The sequence below is a fragment of the Barbatula barbatula genome (genome assembly GCF_947034865.1).
Source record: "Barbatula barbatula genome assembly, chromosome: 9".
Classification (NCBI taxonomy): domain Eukaryota; kingdom Metazoa; phylum Chordata; class Actinopteri; order Cypriniformes; family Nemacheilidae; genus Barbatula; species Barbatula barbatula.
The window spans coordinates 9,598,257-9,622,639 of record NC_136772.1 but is presented as its reverse complement, the minus strand read 5'-3'; the positions used below and the strand labels follow the sequence as shown (position 1 = coordinate 9,622,639).

Sequence of the window (24,383 nt, the reverse complement as noted above, 5' to 3'; positions counted from 1 at the left end):
GAATATAGCTGCATAAAGGCATGAGACGCAAACAGTTTAGTAGCCTAAATAGTCATTCACTGTTATTGTACAAATTGATTGACATTTTAGTTTATTCACATCAAAAGTCAAACATCAACTATAACGGCAGTGCGAAACTAGGGATCGTTCTCTCCTGTACACTGTTGGGTCATTCAGAGAACCCTACCGCCACCTGCTGGTCCACTAGAGACACCGCGGTAAAAGAGAGATTGTGTCGGTGACCTTACCACCTTATTAATACTTACTGTCACGTCTATGCTTTTCCGTTTATGTCCGTGGCGGCGTGCTTTTGTTTATCGTTACCCTAACTCTTGCTTTTAGTCCTGTTGGAGTCTAAGTTGATCATTTTCAGGTTAGATCCCTTTGTCACACCAGAAGAAACTGGCTAATACCCCTAGAAACAAATCTATATATTAATTTAATATACAATACAATTGAATTTGTTTATATATTTGAAAATTAAGACACCTCCTTTTGCACAGTGTGTTGACCTTTGCTTCTGCCTGGACAGATCCCTTAGTCCAAAGTTAAACCCCTTACATACATCAGTACCCAAGGTCACTAAAAGAAGTATACAAACTCATAAAAATCTTCTTGATACGTTTATCAATCGGACCCAAGAGCATTCTATTCTATTGTGCATGTTACACTACATTCTATATCATGTTGCTTGCTGATCAATCTAAATAAAATGTCCAACGTCCTCTGAAGAACACAAAGAAAAGCACCAACATTTTAACAGCAACGTTAAAATACCTTTTACTTATGGAATGCTTCGCATACAATGACAGAAAGCTTACAGTCTATATATATATATGAGAGATCATTGCTGTGATGTCTAGAGATGACATTAACACAATGTAAATAAACATTAAAAGTGAAATTAAAAACATTAAAAAAAAGTGATGATCATATGAATACATTCCAGCTACAAATGCCCTGCGACTGAGCACTTTCAAACATTCAGTACAGATGAAACTAGAAAATGTTGGATGATGTCTACTGTATCTATTCACATAAAATTATTGTATACAAGTGTTGGGCCTTCAAACATAATTCACAGGCGCTGGAAATCAAAGAAACATTTCCATTTTATCCCAGTGATTTCAGATCCAGTGAACACATCTATGATTATTTTGTGATGCAGTCTTCTGTATGTTAACCAATAGCAGCAAATGCCTGTGGAATGTACAGTGAAGGAAAAAGCAAGGCCTCTCTTTGCGGTAACTGCTGGCACAAATTGTAAGTGAGTTTTTGTCCATTGTAAATAACAGTTTAGTATGTTGTCATTGTCTTTGTTGAACAGTTTTGATATTCTATAAGCCAGCAGTTACCAGAGCTGCTCCTTTGTCTTACATAACATGTATTACAACATTTAAAAAACAGTGTAAAAGAACACATACTGCAAGAGCTGCTAATACATACAACACAAAACAACCACTGAATTACTCCTGTTAAATGCAGAAGATAAAATTACATGAAAATACGTTCTATGTTGTAAAATATTCATCATTCAACGCATACATAATATAATGCAAGTATCTGACCATTTAAATTTAAAATAAACTTTTAAAATAAGGCCGTCTTTACTACAGTGTGGATAAAAATAGCATTGATCGAAAACTGAAAACTTGGCTCAGCGGCTTCATAACTGCAGGTTGCCAAATCCTACGCAAGAGTCCTATAACAACAGTGCAGTTTGGAGTACAGTACTTAATACTGAATGCAACTACTTTTCATAAAAATGAAAGCAGAGCAATATAAAGGCAAAGATTAAAAGAAAAGTTCTGTAAAAAGGACTACATTATTGATTGCCTAAACAGAAAGTGGTCAGCAAGTGGTGGAGCAACACCATGTCGTCATAAACATTCGATCACAACAGGACTGTGGTCATCTGAATTAAAAGCTTAACATCTTGCAGAGATCCAAATGCCGGTGCTACTTAGCAGTAAAAAAGTAATAAAAGGAACAGTGATCCCTGAACACTGCCTCCTGTTAGTCCTTTGTACACAACTCACTGTATTCTATTCTAATCAGTGTAGGGGTCAGGACATGGAGACACCATCTGTTCAAAGCCAGTGTTGTTGAAGATAAAGTTGCTGTATCCTCGAGTCCAGTTGTCTGTGCCAGCACTATAAGGGTGCTGGAATGTTTCTGACTGGAATGTGGTATTGAGTGAAAAGCACTGACGGTCCAGTGACAGGTGCTGCATTCAGAGTTCAGTGGTCAGCAGACCCTTGGGCTTGTGGTTGTCGTCCTTGGTTGAGACAGCCATAATACTGTCAATAACAAAGACACCAATTCAGCAGTTAGAAATTGCACAAACAGGCAATAACACGCTAATTACACAACGGATCTCTGAAGCACAGCTACAATTTTACTAGAAAAACATTTAGTCTGTTCAAAGAGAATACAGCAGGGATGAAACAAACCTGGTGGCAATCACATTGTGAGTGTGAGAGGGATTGGGAGGTAGGGAAATAGCAGACTTTTCAGAATGCTGAGATGACATATTTGCTGTACAGTCAAGGAGGCCATTAGTAAAGGTGCTGGACAGCTAGAGGAGAAATAGGAGAGAAGCCCAGTCAGTTTCTACACAAATTACTAGAAATACAAGTGAGATGTGAAGATAAAGCTGTTTGATCTAGTATAGCGTACAGGTACATTTCTTCATTCATTTACTACATATCGCTACATAAATTATTTGACAAAAAAAGCTGTGATACAAGATACATCAGGAAATCGGCTGCCTAGGACAAAGTCCAATGACAGAGTTTAACATTTACCGTTTTAACCACACAGATTTAACATTGGCCCACAGAATGCTGCATAGAATCAGACATCACAGAAATCAGTTAAGTGAACTCACTGTTGGTACTGATGCAGGAATGATCCATCGAGGTGTGATTGTAGGTTTGGGGGGTGGTACCTGCGTCAAATTATTCATCTCATATTAGTCCTTTAACAACATTGTAACTCTGTAAAATCAGCAGCAGAACAAATTGTGCCAATAGTGAAACAAAGTAAAGACTTTTCAAAAGTCTCTGGAACTTACTACAGTGATGGGGTCTGTGAAGTCTATCAGGTTTTCAGCCAGGGGGTCTGTCTGCAGCTCGGGATCCTGAACTTTAACCTGACAAAAAGAATCATACTCTAAAGGGTATGCTATCAATGAGAACATTCCTTAACTAGATGCGTCTGGGTCTTTGCTGTGATTGCTAGGGCGTTGCTAGGGTGTTCTTGTTAGTTGCTCACTGTAAAACATTTTTTTATTGATTTTCTGTTTCCTAGATAAGGCTAAGGTTTCTCTCCTTATTGAAAGATGGGGCAAATTTCCCTCAAGATCATTTACACTTGACACTGCAGTCACAATGGACCTCTTTCGATGACGTAAACAACGCTGGTCTGGCAGATCTTCCGGTGTTTATTACAAAAACGTTTATAGAAAATAAAACCAAAAGAATATGTATAACAGATTTAAAATGTTAAACAAATATCTTTAAAAATGACATCATGCAGGATTTTTTTTTAAATAATGAATAAAAACGGAAACCGGAAGTGCTTCTGGACCAGTGTTTACATCTTGCAAAGTGGTCTACAACTAAGCAGTCATACTGTAAAACAACACAGTGTCTTAAATGTTGGACAGACAGGATTTTTTTTTATTTAGTCGGTTTACTTTTAAAGGAGAGTATGTGTCAGTAAAAGAGAGCATCTGTCAGTAAACGAAAACATATGTTGACAGCTGTTGCTGTCTCATTACAGTGTGTCAGCAGCTGGATTGGCATTCAGCCATAATTTGATACCATGGATGACTGTGCTTCACTCACTGGATCTGACGACAAAGGGGGCACAGAAGAAATTAAGTCGTCTGCGTTCGCGTCAAGGCTGAAAAAAGACAATAAAGAATACGTCATTTCAAAACAGCATTTTTATGAATGAACGCATGGTCAGTGAATGCAGTGTAAATTAAGCACACTGTTGGATGTGTATGAAGATTCATTCGGCTGTTGTGATGATAAAAACAACAGAAATATGGGCATCTTCACAATAAAAAGTAAGCATGTCAGAGTTATCAAGCTCTTGATTTGAGCACTGAAGTGCAAAAAGTTAAAAAGCTTTGAGAGCTTTAGAGGAGGCACTTTGGTGATTTCCTGTATGTCCTTGGAATTAGCTCATTGAAAGAAATGTGATGAGGACTTCTTATGAAGTGTTTGAGGAAATTACTCGAGGTCACTTTGAGAGTACTATCGAGCAAAGCAGCCCATCATAAAGAACTAGTTTTCACAATGAGGCATTTGATGTTCCTTTCATTCAGTAAACAAATGTAAATTTGATAATGAATTACTGTCAACATATCATATCAATACATGTGGTTACATAAGAACATATTTCCATATGAGACCACATCCCATCAGTGATGACAGAATACCCTAGATGGCAATAGAGTGCTTCAAATGAAGGGGATAACAGTGTACTGAAAAGGAATATTCTGGGTTCAACAACAAATAACGGCTCTACTGTCCAGATTTAATAATATGTAATACTGTTCATAAGCAGAAAAATATTTTAAACTGGTCATGTTTTTAACTTTCATTTTAAAGATTTCTACACTTTCAGTGTTTCAGTGGTAGTGGCAGCTTTTCAAATCCATACACAACAAATACATTAAAAAGGAGATTTCTTACCATTAACTGTAGCAAACATATGATCACATCCTGAGGAATCAACTTTCCCTAAACTATCCCAGTGATGGGAGGACCAAGTGGCCCCTTTATTCTAGGTGTGCCCCAGTTTCTGCCTGCCTACTAGTGTTCCACTGCCTCAGATTCAGTCCCAGGAGGATTAGAGGCCCACAGACTGGCTCACATGGCACTGCTATATCTTAAGCCACACACTCAACCGACACAGCAATGCATCTTTAAGGAATAATTGCTCACTGGATCTGCCCAACAATGCTGGTGAAATGGTCTCACCTGTTGGAAGAGCAAGGCAGGCCGGGCTGTGAAAGCAAGCCCCAGGTCTCCTGCAGTTCTGCACGCCCGGTCACTGGCAGAGAGCTGGTGCTTCCAATTGTCTCACCATGGCCCGTCAGTCTTATGATGAGAAAGTTATTATTAGTATTAAAAGAAATTATTAGTATTATCTACCATTTAATCCTCATTTAATATAATGACATTGGTGAACAGTGATGACATGTCGTCACATTCTCAAAATAAAAATCACAATTGCCTATATGATTTCATTACTTTTCATTCAATATTCATAAAATAAAAAACACACACATCATACCTGGCTGTTGCATCCTGCAGATTACAGTTCTTGTCTGTAGTCAATCCAAGCTCATATATAGTATCCTAAAACATAAACATGTCAAACTATGGAATCTTCAATAATACCTCTGATTTGTAACAAAGTTTAATTAAATTATGTTAAATTTACTAAATATGTCCATCAAGCCTTTATATTAGGACCAGTCTCAGGTGACTTAAAACAACTGTGGAACCAAATGTAGAAAAAGCCAAACCTATACACTCACAACACCTCATAGGCCATCTTCCGAATGCAATGACACAGGCCACACGCTTATAATGTGTTATAAAAACCAGTTGTAAATGGTAGTTGGTGAGATCGGATCCCTTGAGACATGTTTATACCACGTGTTAGTAGAGACTACAAGAAATGTGGAACACCTTGAGCGCTGCCTCTGCCTGAGCCTTTAGTATGTTGCTTTTGAGATCATCAGGAGCTTTGAGCTGGTTCAGAACAGGACTGCTGCCCACACTATTCAAATTTTTCTCTGTAAGCTTCATCACATCCTCCTGCACAGATCAAAGCAGCACAAAGCATAAAGTCTCCTTTGTTCACAATTACATGGTCTATGCATGGTTTTCATGAGTAACTTAACCACCAGTTCAAATGTAATGATGTCTCAATGCCGGGCAAAGCAGTCTGCACAAACACCATTTACAAAAAGCCTTGTTCTCAATGAGTTTGTGTGTGTCGGTGTGGTCTTCCGGATGACTAAACTGACCTGGTTGTTCATGTTAAGGTTGATGTTGGATCTGGATGGAGCAGGCACTGGAGTGCTTTCAATCTCCAGTTGCTTGAGTCGAGCTGCAGCATCTGTAGATGAGAAGCACATTCAGTGAAGCAATGAGAGGTCAAAACATCTGCATATGTTGGGATTACAACATGTCCATCCTTGGGTAAGTCAGATCAGGTTATGAAGTGTATCTCCTTACTGTATTTGCATATATTAACTCACCGGTCAGAGAGAGGGTATCCTCAGCGCCTGTGCTGGTATGAGCTCCGATAGGTCCCACCTCTTCTGGCGTCACCATGGGAACAGAGACCTGCAGAACCTCATCTACGCACGTCTCCAGCAGGTCAGTCACCAAGGGCACACTGTGATGAATGAAAGGGTTGATTATCATCTTCTAAAGCAAAAATGTATCTCATGAGTGCAGCTTATACAGAGTCTTCATTGATAGATGACAAATGCGACTCACCTCATTGTTCAAGTTATAGTTCTCACATAATGCCATGTGCCCTAAAGTATATACTCTTGGAATATTTTCTATCACCACCAGCAAAACAAACACAAAAATATTCTACATATTCAATGTATTCCATTGACAAATGGGTAGAAGATCTTTTGCAAACTTATGGACAATTCTAACAAATAAGAGCAAGCAGCACTAAAAACGTACCGCTCAAGAATCCCGAGCAAAGAAATGGGGCTGTTATCTAACAGATTCATATGCCAACGGACCACACACCCCACAGATCTAGATTAAAAGACCACATATAACCATGCAATGTATATCGGTTATGATAGCAATACCAGCATAAAAGTCACAAAACGTAAGATTCCTATTAAACTTCAAAGAAATGTGGGAGGGAATTGAGTCACATTCCATTGGCTACTGGAATGTGATTAAAGCACAAAGGACAGGTCACTCCTCGACACTCTCACCAAATCCAGCATGTAGTGCACAATACAGTAAGTTCCTCTAAAAGTAATTAGAACTGAATATACTGTATTATAGGGACAGTTCACCCAAATATAAACAAACAATGGTTGTGCCCCAGAATGGTTTTATTCACAATACCACCTTTTGTGTTTAACAGAAAAAAATGTCTATGGTAGTCAATGGTGGCCAAGAACTGTTTGGTTACAACAATCTTTCTCTGTGTTCATCAGAACAAAGAAATGTATACAGATTAGGAACAATTTGTGATAGATTTAAATTTTTTGCGTGAACTATCACAATTAACTCAACCTGTTGTCATTTCAAACCTGTATGACTTTCTTTCTTCTGTAGAACACAAAAGAAGATATTTTGAAAAATGTTGTTGACCTAACAGCGATGGCAGTCCTTCACTTGCATTGGTTTTGTGTCCATTCAATAGAAGTCAATGCTTGCCTAACACTGTTCGGTTATCAATATTCTTAAAATATCTTTTCTGTGAAAAATAGAATGTCATACAAGTTTGAAATGAAAAGAGGGTGAATAAATGATGACAGAATTGTCATTTTTGGGTGAACTCTCCCAGAAGTACTTTCCAAGAGATTGTAATTTACAGAAAATGTAATTGTATCATACAAAGAGTACATAAATGTCTCAAACATATATGGAAAACAATACTTGAGTTACTTTCACCTGATGCTTTTAATAACACATCTTCAAGCCATGTAACACACAGCAATTGGTGTATAATAGTACAGTGGCAATGCATATTGTTTAAAACTGTAAAAGGAAATCACCCTAGTGAGAACTTAAAGGCCATTGAACATTATGTCAATTTTCACACCACTTTGACTACACATAGCAATATTGAAACAATATATTCTTTAAGATTGGGTACCATCCTGTCATCCACTCTGCCCTCTTTACATTGTCCAACTTTTAAAAAAAACAGTTTGACGTATGACAAAGTATTTCTGTACTTGATACACTCCCCCAGCACTCAAACTTGTTTTGGAAAGTTAAAAAAAATTCTGTTATGGATGGATGTTATGTAAACAATGGATACGCTGGATTTGGAGATCCTTTGAAACTGATAGATACTGTAGTGTGGTCCAAGTGCTAAAAGCTGCAGGACATGAACTGAACGCCAAACGAAGTCATATATCTGTGTTTTGTTGGCAATCGGCGTGTGCGTGCATAATGTACAAAACAGGAGGGGATTATTGTGATGAGTTGCTTGCTCGCGCTGTAGTTCAATCCCACTCTCCCCACCTCTAGCAGCTCATGTTTTTCCAGAAATAATAGTACAGCAGTAGCTCTCTTTTATAAATTTGATCAAACTAAATACTCTTCGAAGATATGACGTATGCAACACTACTGTATAGGCACTCGAGTTTAGGCACTTGTTATGCAAAGGGTAAGAGTCCCAACACTTTAAGAACAGGAAAAGCTAAATTGTCCTCTTTAGAACCAATATTAGTAAACAAAAATTATATATAAATATATTCTAATTGTAAAGCATCTTCATTCATTGTCACTGTGAAAAAAACAATCATTTTCATTTGTTTGTAGAGCTTCAAGACCTATGTACTTTTGTATTTGTGCGAAGTGCCTAATGACAATAACTGTGAATGTTAACTGTGCTTTATATATTAAAACAAACAAATCAAGTTGAGTCAAATAATCAAGATCTCATTAAATGACAAATAAAAAGGCTAAAATGTCAGCAGGATATTTCCTGTGTAACAGAGCTGGTTGGTTAAAAGACAAGTCTTCTGAACAGGCGGATTATCTCATCACCGGCTGGTTTCGTTCTCAGTTGGGAGGGACACATTACTGTGCAGTTTCTGCGCTTAAAATGAGATGAAGACTTCAGTCCAGGTAGTTTCGCTTGAGATCAGCCAGAGAACGCGCCTTTCATCCTGACGCTGAGTTCGTATCAGAGGAATGCGAGGGTGGAGGGACTGTGGCAGCGTCCGTGTCTGAGATGAAGTGCAGGGAGGTGCCTGGCGGTCACGCTGGCGTGAGTGGTGTGTTTGGGGAGGGGGATGAGGCCTGGATGGGTCAGTGGAGGGGGAGTATTAGCATAGGGAAACAGGAATGCTGCAGAGGGAAGTTGAAAAGGGGAAGGGCAACCAAAAGATTACAGGAGCAGACAGAAGGAACAGAGGTGCATAAGGAAAGAGAAGAGGACTGTAGGACAACACACCTTATCTAAGATTCTTCTAATTAATGCACTTTAAGGTGTTTCCTGGTTATAATGCCTATTTAACTCATATTACACTATATGCATTGCATTCAAATCCATAACCTGAATAAGGTTCTTCAGTACTTTTTCTGACTGACAGACATCACACTTCTGTGTTTTCGCTTTTTTTTACTTGTATAACCTTATATATTTTGCTTATAGTCGATATATATGTTTCTTGTACAGCTGCTTTGTAACAATGACAATTGTAAAAAGAGCTTTATAAATAAAGTTGACTCATTCCAGTCTAAGCTAGTTAAATAGAGTTAATAAAGCGTCCTCGGAAGGTGTTTTCAGCAACACTATGTTTATTGTTACCGTAGTGTAATCTTCCTCACGACTTCTCACAGTGCCAACACTTGTGTTCTGATCAAGGTCATGGGGGAGCAGATGGTAGGACAGAAGCACAGTGACACGAGAACAGAGTGCAGAAATAGAGAAATAATCAGCAAAGCCTGAAACATGCCAGAATCAGGAGAGAGATGTTTGCTTATTTTCCAAGTTAGGCAAAAGAAGGTTATGTTTAGCTAGTGAGGAGGATTAATAATCACAAATCTAGCACCAACTCGATACGGATAGGAAAAACACCATAGAGAAATCTACTGACCGAAAAGAAGTAGAAAAGTGATGATCAGATGCTTATTTAGTTCCCTGGATTATTTAACAGAGTTTGCAGTAACAGGATAGAAAGTCAGAGAGGCACCACTGAGTCCTTAACCCCACATACTGTATAAGACATTGTGTGGAGTGTGACACCCTAAATTTGCTAAGCAAAGGTACTAGTCAGCCAAGATTGATTGGAAGTGGAAGTTACAGGATTGAGAAGGAAGACGGTGGGACAAGTCCCACATTTGAGTCCCAAGGAAAGCTCAAATCACTTGTCTACACTCAATCCCACTCATTGGGTTGGTTTGAACTAGAATCAATAAACAGAAGACTGTATGCAGATACTGATTTGCAGAGCCAGACGAAGGTTAACCAATCAAAAGCCGATCATGAGGACCCCCGCAGAGATGCACTGATTGGATGAAGCGTATCGATTCAATGTTGAAAACAAGAGAGTGTACATACCTTGCCTTATGAAAAGGCCACTGGGTTTCAGAACATCAGACTAGAATAAAGTTAAAACATTTTTTAACATTAAGAAACAAGGATCTAACTTTCAGAAGACGGGAAAACATATCGAACAGTCACACACTCGAAACACACGCACACACAAACAATCCCAAAGTCCATTTCAATTTCTTTTCAATATTTCAGCAAGTTTAAGCCAAAGCTCTGCAGAGCACAAAAACCCCAAAAAACAGCCTCAGGAGACAGCGCAAGACGGAAAGAGAGGAGGAGAGAGCGAGTGGTCTTTCACATTAAGAGAAAGTATGTTTTCGTCAGCCCAGCAGGCGTTCTCTGCCTTGCTGAAGCAGCCATCTGCTTAACGTCAAAGCTAAACAGCATAAAGCACCTTCAGCACCAGTCACCAGCCAGCACTATAACTTAACACCAGCTAACCAACACACCAGCAACAAATAGTCAAAGCATATCAAATAGGTAAGTGTGGCTCTCTGCCAAAGTAAGGTTAAGTGCCCGTGCAGGGGCCCTGAAGTAACAGCAGGGCATTGGATTAACCGGCTTAGAGGTTTTATTGCATTACAATTGTGAGCAGCTCACCTCCTCTTGTCCGATTGGCTGCCACCGGGACTCCTGGGGAGGGTTTCGATTTCCACAGGGCTTGAAACAGAGGGTGGGCTGCTGACCACAGGCATACCAGACCAGGGAGGCCGTGCGTGAGCATGCTAAGAAAAGATGAGCGACATGGGTTTATAATAGGTTGTATTGTACTGTAACACAATTTGATAATAAAAACAAGTCATTATATTATCATATGTTGTATTATAACATCCAATGATAAAACACAAGCTGGTAGTACCTTTGTTTTTTCTAAGCCTGGGCTCATTCCATTATTGTGGCTGCTGTGGAAAGAGGAGAGAAAATGAGCCCTTATCCGAGGGTTTATGAGCTACTGCTGACTGATGGTTTTGACCATCAAACATCGCAAGTTTTTAAGGATCACAGTGACCCATGACACAGGTTCACTGACACTGTTTTCAGCATGTGACTAACAGACACACATTGAGTCAAACCTTCATATTTGGGAATCAGTTAGAATTGTTATTAGTCACAGAAGAAGTGCTGAAAACACCCTATAAAAGAGTATGACTGATGCCATCGCGTGATATATGTACAATACTGCTGTCCTGCCTTAACACCAGCAGGATTACAGAAGGCAATAAGAGGTCTATTGGAAGCATATACTTTAATAATTTTTACTGAATGGAATAAGAGGAAAATGGCTGATCATTCAAGTAAACACTGATAAGAGCTTGTAAAAATTTGTGTTTGTGTATAGCCAATTAGAAATATGACTGATATATCGGCGGAGTCTTCAAGTCACATTCGTTATTTACATGAAGAAAGCAATACATATTTAACTGCACAATCCAGGAACGTAAAGTACTTACTCAAAAAGCTTGATGGGGCCTGCAGAAATACAAAAGAAAAGAACGAACATTTCATTAGACATCACATACCAGAATGACACACGTGGGGCTAAAAACCACTTCTTTGCAAGCAATTTTATGGCTTCACCACGTGGCTTATACAGCATCAATACAGTGATTTAAAAAATAGTTATGAACAAACTGTAGCTTATGAAAGATCTCTGCTAAATGCTGTACAATAATATTGGGAACAAAACTACAGTAAGTAATGATGCAAATAAAACAAGTAAAAATGTTAGGATACTACAATGTGAACAAATGACTTGTTCTTTGAACTGAAATAAAAGCTGAAATACTTTCTCCCCCGAAAAGTTTAAATATGTTTAACTGTTCAGTGTGCAGTGCTGACAATCTTGTTTCCTCACCTCTGTTCTGCATGGTTCTCCTAGAGTAACGTCGGCTTGGTCTCCGTTCAAACGAGGCAGATCTTCTGGCTTTGTTGCCCTTAGTGGACTGATATTCTGTCTTCCCACTTACAAATAAAACAAATTACCATTAGTTACACAGATCTGATAAGTCTGCAGACATTTCTTTTTATGTGCTTAGAGTAATGAAAGTCTAATGTTATCAGACAGCGTAATTTCACAATACAAACACATTATGCCTAGGATGAAACACAGACTATTCAGCATTAGTAAATAGTTAAACAAAAAACAGAACAATCAGACACACACAGGTGAATACAAAGATAAGCTAACTGATAAACATGTAAAATGGGTTAATTCTGGAGCGAAGAAAGATGCTAAAATGAGAGCAGACAAACAAAAGCCCATCCAACATGGAGCCGAACTGGACAGCATCGAAGCACAGGGCTGGCAGCTGAAGATAAGATGTAATTCCACACGCGCAAACACAGGGCACTGTGCAGACAAGGCCATGATACAATTTACAACTCTGCAGCAGATATTGTTAGGGACTACTATAAAAAAACTGTAAATCTTGTCTTTAGTGTGAGGGGAAGTGCAGGGGAAAAATATAATTAAAGTGTTTATATATGAAGCTGTATATAACAAAATGTAAAAAGAAAATGTTACAATTTCAGAACATACTGACCTGTATCTAAAACGAGAGCCCATGCGAATAAACCCAGAGCGAGCAGAGCTGTTCTGGACGGGGCTCCGCAGGCGGAAGAAAGCATGGTGCTCTACAGCACACTTCCACAGATGCTTGCAAGCCTTCGGGTGGTCCATGCGGAACACAAACGTGTGCTCCTGCTCTTTCCCCTATGGCAGAGGGCAAAAAGCAATAAATACCTCATTCACAGGCTGGTGTGAACACATAAAATATCAAATAAAAAAGGCTTTAAGCCAAAGGAATTAGGCTCGGACAAGTGTTAAGTGTACAGGTTTTATATACAATATTTCAATTTCAGAATCTAACGAGCTGCCTACCAAGACAGAAGTGTCAGGTATCATTAGTGGCTCGTTCAATATGAAGGTTCCAAATCGTGGACAGATTTTTAAACAGATGTGGCATGTTATTTGTCTTAGTCACTATTTTATTTACCTGGTAGTTTTGCCTTTGACTGATAGCAAAAGATAAAACAGATCCTCCAACAGTGCTATCAGCTACTCAATTTAACCCCATCTGAGGCAAATAAAATATTGTCTGTGGCTTTTTTTATGGACCACTGAGACAATAGCATCATTAACAGACAGCGATAACTACAATACAATAAAATGCAAATAATCGCCTTTGAGAGATTAATTAATTAAAATTAAAGATTAACCAAATGGATAAATTATTGCCAGAATTTTTTTAAATAAATTCAGATCCTCAAAATGAGTAATAGGTATAATAGTAGCTAGTTATAGGCTGAGGTGTGTTTATATTGAAGAGTGAGGGCAGTTCTGTCCTAATGTTAGCAGCCTCAGTGCTTCATATTCACATAAAGTGTGAAGTGCTACAGATAGCAAGCATGCCTGAAGGGACACTATCATAGCTTAAGAGCAGAAAATATGAAACTCTATCTCTTCCTAAGACGACAACAGACATTTAACATTAAAGTATGGTCTATCGTGGCGTAGAATGTTTGTGTAAGACGTGTCTTTACCTCTTCGGTCTCCTGCGTTACCTGTTCATCATCCTCCACTACCACAAGGGTGAGTTTGCTCTTCTTAAAGTCCAGTCGTGTGATCTTCGGCCTGGGTAGACAACCAGTTTTCAGTTTTTATAAAATTGCTTTATGTCCATTATATTCCATTTAGTGCAACTATGACTGCAGGCACCAAACATCAAACATGTTACCCTAATATCATAGACCAATATCATAAATATAATAATGTAAATACTGTTTATATTTTAGATATAGAGAGAATAGGGCAATAAGCTACAAATTTGCATTATGTTATAAAAACATGAAAATCAAGTTATTCGCTTTGGTCCTACTAGATTGAATTACTATTAAGCACTCACCAGAAAAACAGACCAATTTTAGTTTCCCCTTCAAACACGAGCACTCCAGTGGGGGTCAGACCCAGGCTGTATTCATTTCCGTCTCGTGCCTGAAGGAGGTGGCATAAAGAACACATAAGTATCTGGATGTAGCCGGATTTTCAAATGAAACAAATGTCTGACTTTTAAAGATTTAATTGCTGTAAACCTGCTTGACAATGAATGATTGGAGTACCTTGACCATATGCATGTCCACCCCATACATCTCCAGCCATTTGGCCTTGTTCAGGTAGTTTATCTCCGCTTGTGCTGGAGTCTGGCCTCTGTAACATAGGGCAAAACATAATCTGAAGCGAATGACCCGTTATACAAGGTACTGTACTGATGAACAATGAGCAAAAGTCACAGTGGCAACTACGCAGAAGACAGCAACTTTGCTTTTGGTGTGCTACAGCCTCAACCTGAGGTGCTCCACATCTGCTGTACATTACAGCTTGTCAAGTACAGAGTGACAGGTTATAAATCACATACAGAAAGGTCAGGGTCAACAGTAGAGCTTTGGTAGAGTAGATAGAAGATTTCCAGACAGAGTTAGAGGTGATGACCTGCATACTGACATTCATCAGCCTGCTTTCCATTTAGATGTCCGCTTTAACAACTATCTAAAGAGAAGTCATTACATGCAGCTTTAACTTTATTTACAAAATAAGCTCTCTCATTTATACCTGCACTCCTTCCAAGCATTAAAGATAGCTACTTCGATGTCTTCCGTCTGGTTTGGCATGAAACGGAATTCCGTCACTAAGTCAGGTACATGCTCGGCAGCGTCATAATCACCAAGTTCAGCTGAAAGGTAAGATTTCAAAGATAAATGAATGATAAAATGCGTCATATAAAATGTGCAACCTAACAGTTTCAATTTGAATGTAACATAGAATTTTGGTCAAAACTGTCCCTATCGATTGCATAACAATAACAAAACCCTTAAGTGTTTCTGTAGCTCAGTTGGTAAAGTATTGTGTGAGCAACACATCCTGCTAAAAAATTTACTTCAATTCGTTCCAGTCAAAAGGTCTGCCAAATGTGCAACAAACTAAAACAGCATAGTACATAAAATGTGAGCATTTGTAAAGAACATGAGAGTGCATGATGTTTTAAAACAAACTCTTATTTTGTTTTTACTATTATTTTTATTTTTGCTAAATCAAAAGAACATATCACTAAAGTGATACAAAATAACAGCACTCATACTTACCCTGCAACGAGTATGCAGCCAGCTCCACTGCTGTGTCGAATGGGCACTCTAACCTATTTTAAACAATTTAAATTTAGCCACATTTATTTATGTGTCTTTATGTTTATATAAGCATTCTTTAATGTTTGTAGAGAAATATGAGCCTTTTCAAATCGTTAACAAATACAAACAAAATACAACTTGAATATTTGGTAAGGACAGATGAGTGGGACAAGGTTACATTGAGTTTCTTTCAGTGCAAATTACATTTACAGATTCTTGTTGTAAAAACAGTAAAAAAAACATGACCTTTTTTTTATTTGTATATAAAAAAAATATCCCTTTAATAATAAATCTAAACACTTACTTGCCACTGAGGATGTCTTGCTTTAACTGTAGTACAAAGAGGTATCTACAGGAAATAATTTATGAAATATAGTATGAGGAAAATATATGCATACATAATACCATATCAAAATGACATAAACATGCAACAAACCTTGTTAATTCCTCGTGCAGATTGTTGGGTTCAGAGGAATAGAACTTTACTCTCATATGAAGGCAATAAGGTGGTCCAACTAGAACGAGACAAAGCACAAAATATAACAAGCACAGCAAAATGACTTACAAAATGTGTGTAAGGTGGTGCAGTTTGTTGCTAAGAGACAGCACTTAAAATGGCATTATAGAAATGGAATTTGAGGGAGAATGTCATGCAAGGAACGGGATACAGTCTCCTTTTTCAAGTTTATTACTAACTGGACTTCACAGACAGTTAATCATTAAACTTTCATTTATTTCTGAGAGCACTCATGTATCTAAAAATACAAACTGTTCAAAAATCTAGTTGGCCATTTATGTGCAACGGCATTCTACTCACTTTTGACTTGTTTCTTGATGCTTTTGGTGACATCAAGCCAATGCTGTAAAATGCATCACATTTTTAGAAAACCTTTAGTATGATGTATCAAATGTTTTTCATTCAACCGTTTATTCGTTTCTTACATTAAACAAACACCGATTACATTTAACAAACATCAATTAAAACATATGCATAAATAAATCTTTGCATTCAAGTCGTTTGATCTTGTAAAAAGTCAAATGTGCAAGAATGTTACACCGTGTCTACACCGGATGCAACGCGACACAACAAAAGACATTAGAAACGCATTAGAACCCATTATAATTACAAATGTTGTCCAAACTGGATGCGATGCGACAAAACCACATTAAGAACAAGCAAGTTGCCGAGTCCAGTGTAGATACGGTGTAACATTTCATAAACAGACACCATTAAACACAGGAAGCAACATTTTGTGTCAATGCAGAAGAAACTTCTGTCCCGTCTATCAAGCTGGGCTGCTGTATCGGGGTGATGTATGAACAATGTGGAGGGTGGAAGGGAGGGAGACACTCATGTTGATGGAAGAATAGACTTCCTCAATGTACTCTCCCACAAATTCCTTACACGCTTCTCCCTCCCTCTCTCCAGTCTCAAAACTAGGTTAAGCCGTTTACTGCAAAAGTTACATTAAAGTTTAGCATTTAGTCAAGTGTAATGCAAGTCTGAATTAGAGCTGCTTACACCACATTGTACGACATGACAAAGACCACATAGTCATGCAGACTGGCATTGTACAACAGTAAGATCGGACCTTATCGGAGCATGCTGCTACTTTAAAGGGAGAATGATCCTCCCAACCCTACAAGGTCAACAGTCCCTGAGAAATGATGTCTAAAGACAAATGTCAAATTTTACCACTTGTTTCACAACTTGAAATACACCGCTCTGTATTCAATTCCATTCAAATAGAGAGGAGCATCCTTGCACTGTGAAATTGGTGAAAGACCTCAGTGTCAGTCAAATCAGATGAAAAGTGTAATTAGAATTTGCTCTTACCGGGACTTGGGCTGAATCCATGAAACGCAGGCCAAAGTAATCCTTTTCTACAACATCCAGATGATACATGATCTGATCAAACAGCTCTTCACCTTTGGCTTTTTTCTGGAGAGAAAGAGCGAGATCATTTAAAGTCTAGTTCGCAGGAAAAGCTTTTGAATGAAAGTGAATCTATGCACTTTAATTTATGGTTTCAAACATGTTTATGGGAACTAGATGTACTGTGTACAAACTGCAGGAGAATCTCCTCTATTGTAACCATGATAACCGTGAGTATTGCCTCAACAACTTGATTCCAACTGTGCCCGATTCAAAACCAAAGTTCTACATCATCTTATCAAGCAAATGACCCATGGTCTGGCCCATCCCGAACAAAAGAGCTATGACCATCAGAGACAAACAAAAAGACAAATAGTCAAACATTTCACAGGGTTGCATTTTAAAGAAGTGTTTAAAAGTCAGTCTGTCAAGTTTTAGGGGGCTCCGATGCGGAAACGAGTTAAGTGTTAAGACCTCTGACAGAGTCAAACAAACATCAGCAAACCTTTTACAGTATGCAAAACTAAGCTTATGGAAAGCTATGCCCATTTTAATACATCCATGTAGAAACCAAAGAGCGCTGACTCACAAGCCGCTCACCCAACTGTTGTGCTTCAAGTTGGGAAGGCGGGTGTAGTTGCAGCCTGGTCACACAGTACCGGATACTCATGGAGGCCCCAATGAGTTGGCATAGCGTACAAAGCATCCCAGTAAGCTACAAGAATGCTGACAAAGAATCCATTGTGCACTTGAGTGAACCCTAGGCTTAGGGCTCACATTGTTCGTCTGAGGTTTTTCAGCCTGCTAGGCCAACATTCGGCCTTTGGAGGCGCAGTTACATTCCTTAGTCTGCTTTCAGCAACCAGGACAGATACTTAGTTGGGCTGCCTGGTCTGATTCCAATTCTACCCCCTCCCCCTGTTCACACTGTACTATCTGACAATACTGAACTTGCTGCTTGCATAGATGCACTGAAAAAGATGCAAAGAAAACAAGATGCCATTTCTGTAAAGACAAGCCACAATGACAAATTCACAATTTGTCATGCATTACAATAATAATAGGCCCGGTGCATCTCATCAATAGCTTTTCACTTCAAATCAGCAGGACTGCAAGTCATGGAAAACAGGCTTTACATCCATCAAAAACCAAACTTGGGCAAATACTGAAAGCTTTAGTGTGAAACTGCCTTAAGATAGAATAGAGGGCTAATCCAAGTAAATGCAGCCCTAATCCGTTGAATCATGGGAGGCCACTCTGTGTAAAAGGCTGGCATTCTGTTTCTCCCAACACTTCCTCTCAAAGTTCTCAATCAGAACAAATTTATTTGCCTTTAAGACAAGTGTTTAAAAATGACATTTTTATTTGCCATCTCGACCCACTTCTAGTGTGCGCTTCACATGATTTATCACATTGAGCTTCTCTGTAGGCTAGACTATGCTTTAATCAAAAGCAATGGGACATACATGTCAAGCCAGGAAATGAAGTATTTAACCTGAAGCCTGGGCAGTGAAACACCAATTCAGCATTTATGGGTATCCAGGGGAGACTGCCTGAAAGGCTTTTCCCTGGAGATGCTACAGATGGTCAATGCATGTTTGTAAAGCTAGCTGACTGTAACTATATTTTTTATGTCTTTAATCTTTTTCCGCAGCATAGTATTGCACAATCAGGTCTCCTGGTCTCTTTCTCTGCTGAGGTGTAGTCCTTGATTTTCTTCACAGCTTAATTTATGAACGCAGTGAAATCTAGGAGGAGAACAGAAAGATAAACAGTCTGTCCTGTCGAAAAACAAAGGTCAATTTAAGTCAGTTTAAGGAAATAGTTCATCCAAAAATAAAAAATGTGGTCAGCATTTGCACACACCCATAATTGAAAACTTGTAGGACTGAACACAAAAAGAGATAGTTGTAATACATATATAATGGATGAAGAAATTCAAGCCTTTATTTTCTGAAAATTATTTCCAATAGAGAAAATAGTTATTAAAGAAACAATGTATAGTTTTAGGAGCATCTAGTGGCGAGGTTGCGAACTGCAACCAACTGTTCACTCCACCCCTCCCTTTCAAAGCACTACAGATGCTGAGAGCGGATTAAGGTGTTGTGACGTTTTCGCTTCTTTCCCGAATGCAGTGTTTTCCATTCATTACCGGGCTGTACAGTGTGACATATATTCGCACATGCTACGAGAAAAATCAGTCTGTGCCAAGAATAAATTAGCCAGTGTAGCACGTGTGCGATACAGTTATTAGACAGAGCTGCGTGCTTGTACGAAGTACGTTTGTAGATGTGCTTGTTTGTGTGTGACATTAATCAATCAGCTATTTCATCCAGTTTTAGGCTATTTTGAGAGTTTTCCGGCTGCACGTCTCAATAACAGCTGGGGCGATCGAGATATCACTCACAGGAGGCAGGTCTTTGTAGAATTTAGTCAAATTCTGATCCATATATTTAAGACGTGACATAAAATGTACCCAATCAGTGTCCACAAATCTAATCTGAAACGGGCTATCTTTCTGTATCTTTCTACTCCAATGTACATTTGAGAAGAGAACTTTGGCAGAAAACCAGGAGGAAAAGGAGCTGGGTCCAGATCAGCCTGACCTCTTAATCAGACAGCAGACAAGCGAAAAAGGGAAGTACACGCAAAGCTTCTCTCCCGTTGGTACACCAAAATGCCTGGCTATGTGGTTGCGTTTCTGCTAATGCCTTATTTTGTTTTCTGTGCGTGTTGTATAAAGCAACTGGGACAGATCCAGCATGTACAGCTACGGGAGTGAAGGATATGAAGCACCTGTCCGAGAAAGTAAGAAAACATGAGACCACCAGGGTACACATGGATAATTCTGTAATTTAACTGAGACTGGTAAATTAACTGATCAAGGATTTTGCAATGAATAAACAGGTAATTTAAACTTTGTTACTTGCTAAAATTTTTGCTGCGCCAGTGTGCCACAGCTCTACCTCAAAACAAATTCACCAGCCGCCACTGGTATTTGCTATAGAAAAGTGTAGTGCCCTTGTATATTACTATAGTATACAACAATAATTTATCTGGACAAAAATACCACCATTGTATAGTATAACTATAAACAATATGTCCCTGATTTATAAATCTGTATGTAACTAATGTCAATGTTACCTGCCTATACATGTGATGAACTGCACTTGCCTCTTTGTGATGAAAACAGACGTTTTATACAACATGCTAGAACATTTTGCCCTGTGCTACAAAATGATAAATACAAAATTAAAAGGTGGCTGTGTTTCCTCGGTGTACTTGCCTTTCCACGTAAACTTCAACAAGTCACAGGTTGGTCGAGTTCATAATGACTTAACGAAAGGTTTCCCACACTTCCTCTCTCCGTGTTTGTTGAGAGTCTGTGTGCGAGCTCTCACCCTCCCTACGGTGTGGTGTTCTGTAGTTGTAACCCTGTATTGCAGCAACAGTGTATTCGCTCATATTTCTGAAAGCGCTAGACATATGAGTTTCAACCTTCACACCCATTTCACGCGTATGCTCCGCATAATGCCTACAATATTAGCATTTTGTGTTTTTAAGATGAAAAAAATACTTTTTCCCCTATATATTTCTTCATTGAGAATTTATCTTAAAAACTCTTAAAAACAAGTAGCCTAATACAGCCAAAATAACCTCATGTATCCGCTCTTCAATGAAAATGTATGATGATTTTGTCAGACGATGCTGTGTTTATAAATCAGGATTTTAGCAGCAGTTAAAGCTGGTTGGATTAAACAAAATGTTATTGGGTCTTGTTTAGTCACTATTTTATACTCATTTTATGTCTGACAACAGAACAGATGATGTGTGAAAACAGCATTCAGTTGTGTTAAAATACAATATAATGTGATCAGAGAGTAGAAGCGAAAGACATTTCAAGTGCCGAAACTGGACCAAGCGCAAACACGACGTGAGGAAGTCACGAATATGATAATAATGGTTTGCCCGTCATCAGCGCCACAGTCTCTGAAAATCCTGTGGGAAACACTGCAACTTATTTACGAAATGCGCTTTGTAGAGCAGTTGGTCTGTTTAGGGATAAAACCGTAAAATGGCAACAACATTCCATGCATGGGAACCCACGCGGTATGTAGATAGAAATAGCTCATTCTGAGGTTAGAGGAACATAACACTTCCTAATATAAGGTCTTTACACACATCTGAATATTGCGTTTGCATTTCTGTCAAAAGATCCTCCAAAAAATTCAACATTGGACCTCTACTATTTATAATGAGCATGAACTTTCAACTGAGTGACAGCTGTATTGGACTGTCCAGATGAAATTGATACAAACAAAAGCGGAAATCAAATGCAACAGCAAACAACCAAACAATCTGTGAAGAGATCCACAGACTTGAGTGAAATAAACTAAGAAACACGAAAATTCCAAAAACGACACGAAATTTGTTTAATGATTGGCTTAAAGCCAAAAACACATCAATGGAAAACAAACAAACTAGCGCTGAGACCGAACTCATCAGTTACAACAACAGGCACATCAATTCTAACATGCCCACACATTCAGGTGGAGATCATTACAATTCCTCACCCACAGCATAAACAGAGATCAAGTAATTCGCTGTTCAAACAGTTCAATGATCACATGCTACAAGAGGGATGATGCCATTATAGCTAATGCATCTGGTTAGCTTGGACACCTTGGGCCAGATTCACGAAACTGTTCTTCAGATAAAATATTGTTCTAGAGATAAATTATAGAAAGCTCAGTTTTCAAATATTTTCTTACCATCTTCACTATTAAGAATAAGATCATTCACTACACATGCTTTGTAAATCAATCTTGAGAAAAACATTTAAGAAGTTTTAGCTGGAACAATAGATTCCTAATTTTTTTTTTTAATTAGAATTGGGCTCGAGGTCCTATCCTGAATCTTTATTTCGTTTTACATGGCAGAGAAGGAATTGGAATAAATCAGGTCATTATTATTTCATTCTTATGACAAATTAATGCAGAGCCTGGTCCTTAGTTCCTGGATGTTCAGGTTCTTTGAATCTATTTAGAATGCTAGTTTTGGCACAGCAAACTCAACTGTGGGTGTGTGTGTTATTTGAAATAAATAAGTGGTGCAGGTGGACTGTGTGTGGGAAAGAAAAATGTTATGAATGGAGGACTGAACTATATCATTGTAGAAAGCCACCTCCTAGCATGAAAAGCCACAAAATTTCAATAATTAACTTTTTTTCGAGTCCCAAATGTTTATATAACGGTCAAGCTAAAGCTCTTACGATGTGTGGATTGAGTGTCAACAGGCCCAAATCATGACATTTCTGGTGATCACTAGAGACACCTCATCTGGTTTGACTTTACTACTGTCACTCAATTCTTCTCACAGGATTGTGTAGTGTACAAACACAAACTCAAACAGCAATTTACTAAAACTTGCTTTATCATCAGTGATCAAGGACGTGTCACAGCACATGCCTTGGATTTAACTGAACTTATATCAAATCAAGGTCAACTTTTAATTCAAGTGAAACTTGATGTGAAACCACTATTAACCACTTCACAACCAAATCACAATTTATCACTGCAGCTGTCAAGAACCTAACTCACCAACCCCGGAGTAACATCTGTTTCTGGAATACAAAATTGACCATTGCGATGCAGTTCAACTGCATAAAGTCAAAATGCACACTTTCCAAAAGGACTAGTCTGAAGCAACTCACCGGCAAGTCAACACTGACATCTGTGCCATCTAACAAAGACACTCGGCAAGTGATGACAGACTTGGCATCTCCAGCAGCAGGGATGTGTGTTGTAGCTCGTTGGGCTTCCCGGAGTCGAGTTTTCTCGGCATGTTTGCGGATGGACCGACGGCCCAGGGTCCGGCGCAGAAAGCTGAGCATGATCAGGAAGATGTGTTATTCCAGCCTGGAAGAGACAGTCCAAAGAACATATCGGTTAGACTCAGGCCAACCCTTATGAAAATGTAGTTACATAGTAACTTTAGTTTATCTGTGGCATCTGTAGAGATACCGTAGTAAGTAGAGATTTCCTTATAAAAATGTTCCACAAATTTTGAATTTTAACAAGTTAACTGTGAAATTTGGAGTAAAATCATATGAACATGTAACACCGTGAACGCCTCTGTTAACGGTATTACGGTTTCTAAACAGAGGTATTTGTTATCTAACAGTGTGAATGCGTAAAATGTATACGTTAAATGAGTACTAAATTTCAATTTAATGAACACGTATCACAAATACTAGTCTTCCTCAAATAACAAGTCGCCACGATCTCGCTATTGCTATATCTTAGCTGGTATTCCTTTATCGTTATAACAGCAGCTCAGGAACACCGATAACGACCTTCAAAGAGAGAAAATACGTTTAAAGTACGAGCATAACCCCGAGTGTTTAAACTGCCTGTCAGATTTGACGCGAAATATTTTCCGTTAAAAAACAGTCTCGAGATGAACTCCACTGACACCTGTTTGCTGAACTACGCACTAATAACGTTAACGCTTAACTATCGCAACTACAGACAAAAGGAATCACCTTACTGGCACAAATACCAGCATTCACAATACGGCTGCACACTTTTTAGATTATTAAACTTTAATATTGTCGGTTTAGGTTCTTTGTTGTAATAAGCGTCCACCTCAGAACTCGAGACGCTCGAGCGGCGCGAATCCACTTGTTGATCCTGACTTCTAGTTCAGAGACAAAAGCGATACTCACAGCAGATGTCTCGATATTGCGCTTATGAAAGAGTCCTTTAGCATCGCCATTTATCAGAAAACACCTTTGTGCCTTGAATTATCCATCTTGTAAGCCGCAGTCTGCCTTCAGCGCCGTGTTTTTTCTTGTAGATAAGCGTTTCTGATATCCTCACTGCTCCGCAAGATTGCGGGGTGGCGATTTTCCCTCAGGAAATGACGTCATGTAAATCCCAAACAGTGGATTTACATTTAAAGGGCCGGTGTGTGTTGAACATGGACAACTTTTCTCAAATTCTGGAAATGCTTTCTA

The 24,383-nt window shown here is 38.7% G+C and overlaps 1 protein-coding gene across 3 annotated transcripts; it reads right to left on the bottom strand.

Annotated features, from left to right (window-relative positions):
- Positions 1–599: 599 nt before the first annotated feature.
- Positions 600–24,298, bottom strand: epb41l5 (erythrocyte membrane protein band 4.1 like 5). 3 transcript variants are annotated; one of them, XM_079464510.1, is made up of 26 exons: positions 24,093–24,298; positions 23,079–23,283; positions 17,327–17,431; positions 16,307–16,349; positions 15,926–16,004; positions 15,794–15,838; positions 15,448–15,500; positions 14,918–15,038; positions 14,428–14,515; positions 14,214–14,302; positions 13,852–13,942; positions 12,852–13,021; positions 12,164–12,270; positions 11,760–11,778; positions 11,168–11,210; positions 10,909–11,033; positions 6,290–6,429; positions 6,056–6,147; positions 5,715–5,843; positions 5,314–5,378; positions 4,998–5,117; positions 3,852–3,909; positions 3,077–3,154; positions 2,891–2,950; positions 2,454–2,578; positions 600–2,300 (listed from the first exon to the last, which is right to left on the bottom strand). In XM_079464510.1, exons 2-26 carry the CDS (start codon positions 23,256–23,258, stop codon positions 2,234–2,236), a joined length of 2,292 nt encoding a protein of 763 aa, XP_079320636.1. In that variant the 5' UTR covers positions 23,259–23,283; positions 24,093–24,298; the 3' UTR covers positions 600–2,233. The 3 variants fall into 3 exon arrangements, with proteins under 3 accessions (XP_079320636.1, XP_079320637.1, XP_079320638.1); XM_079464511.1 differs by having other exon boundaries at positions 618–2,300; positions 11,168–11,207; positions 24,093–24,296; XM_079464512.1 differs by lacking the exon at positions 5,715–5,843 and having other exon boundaries at positions 621–2,300.
- Between the last annotated feature and the right edge of the window lie 85 nt (positions 24,299–24,383).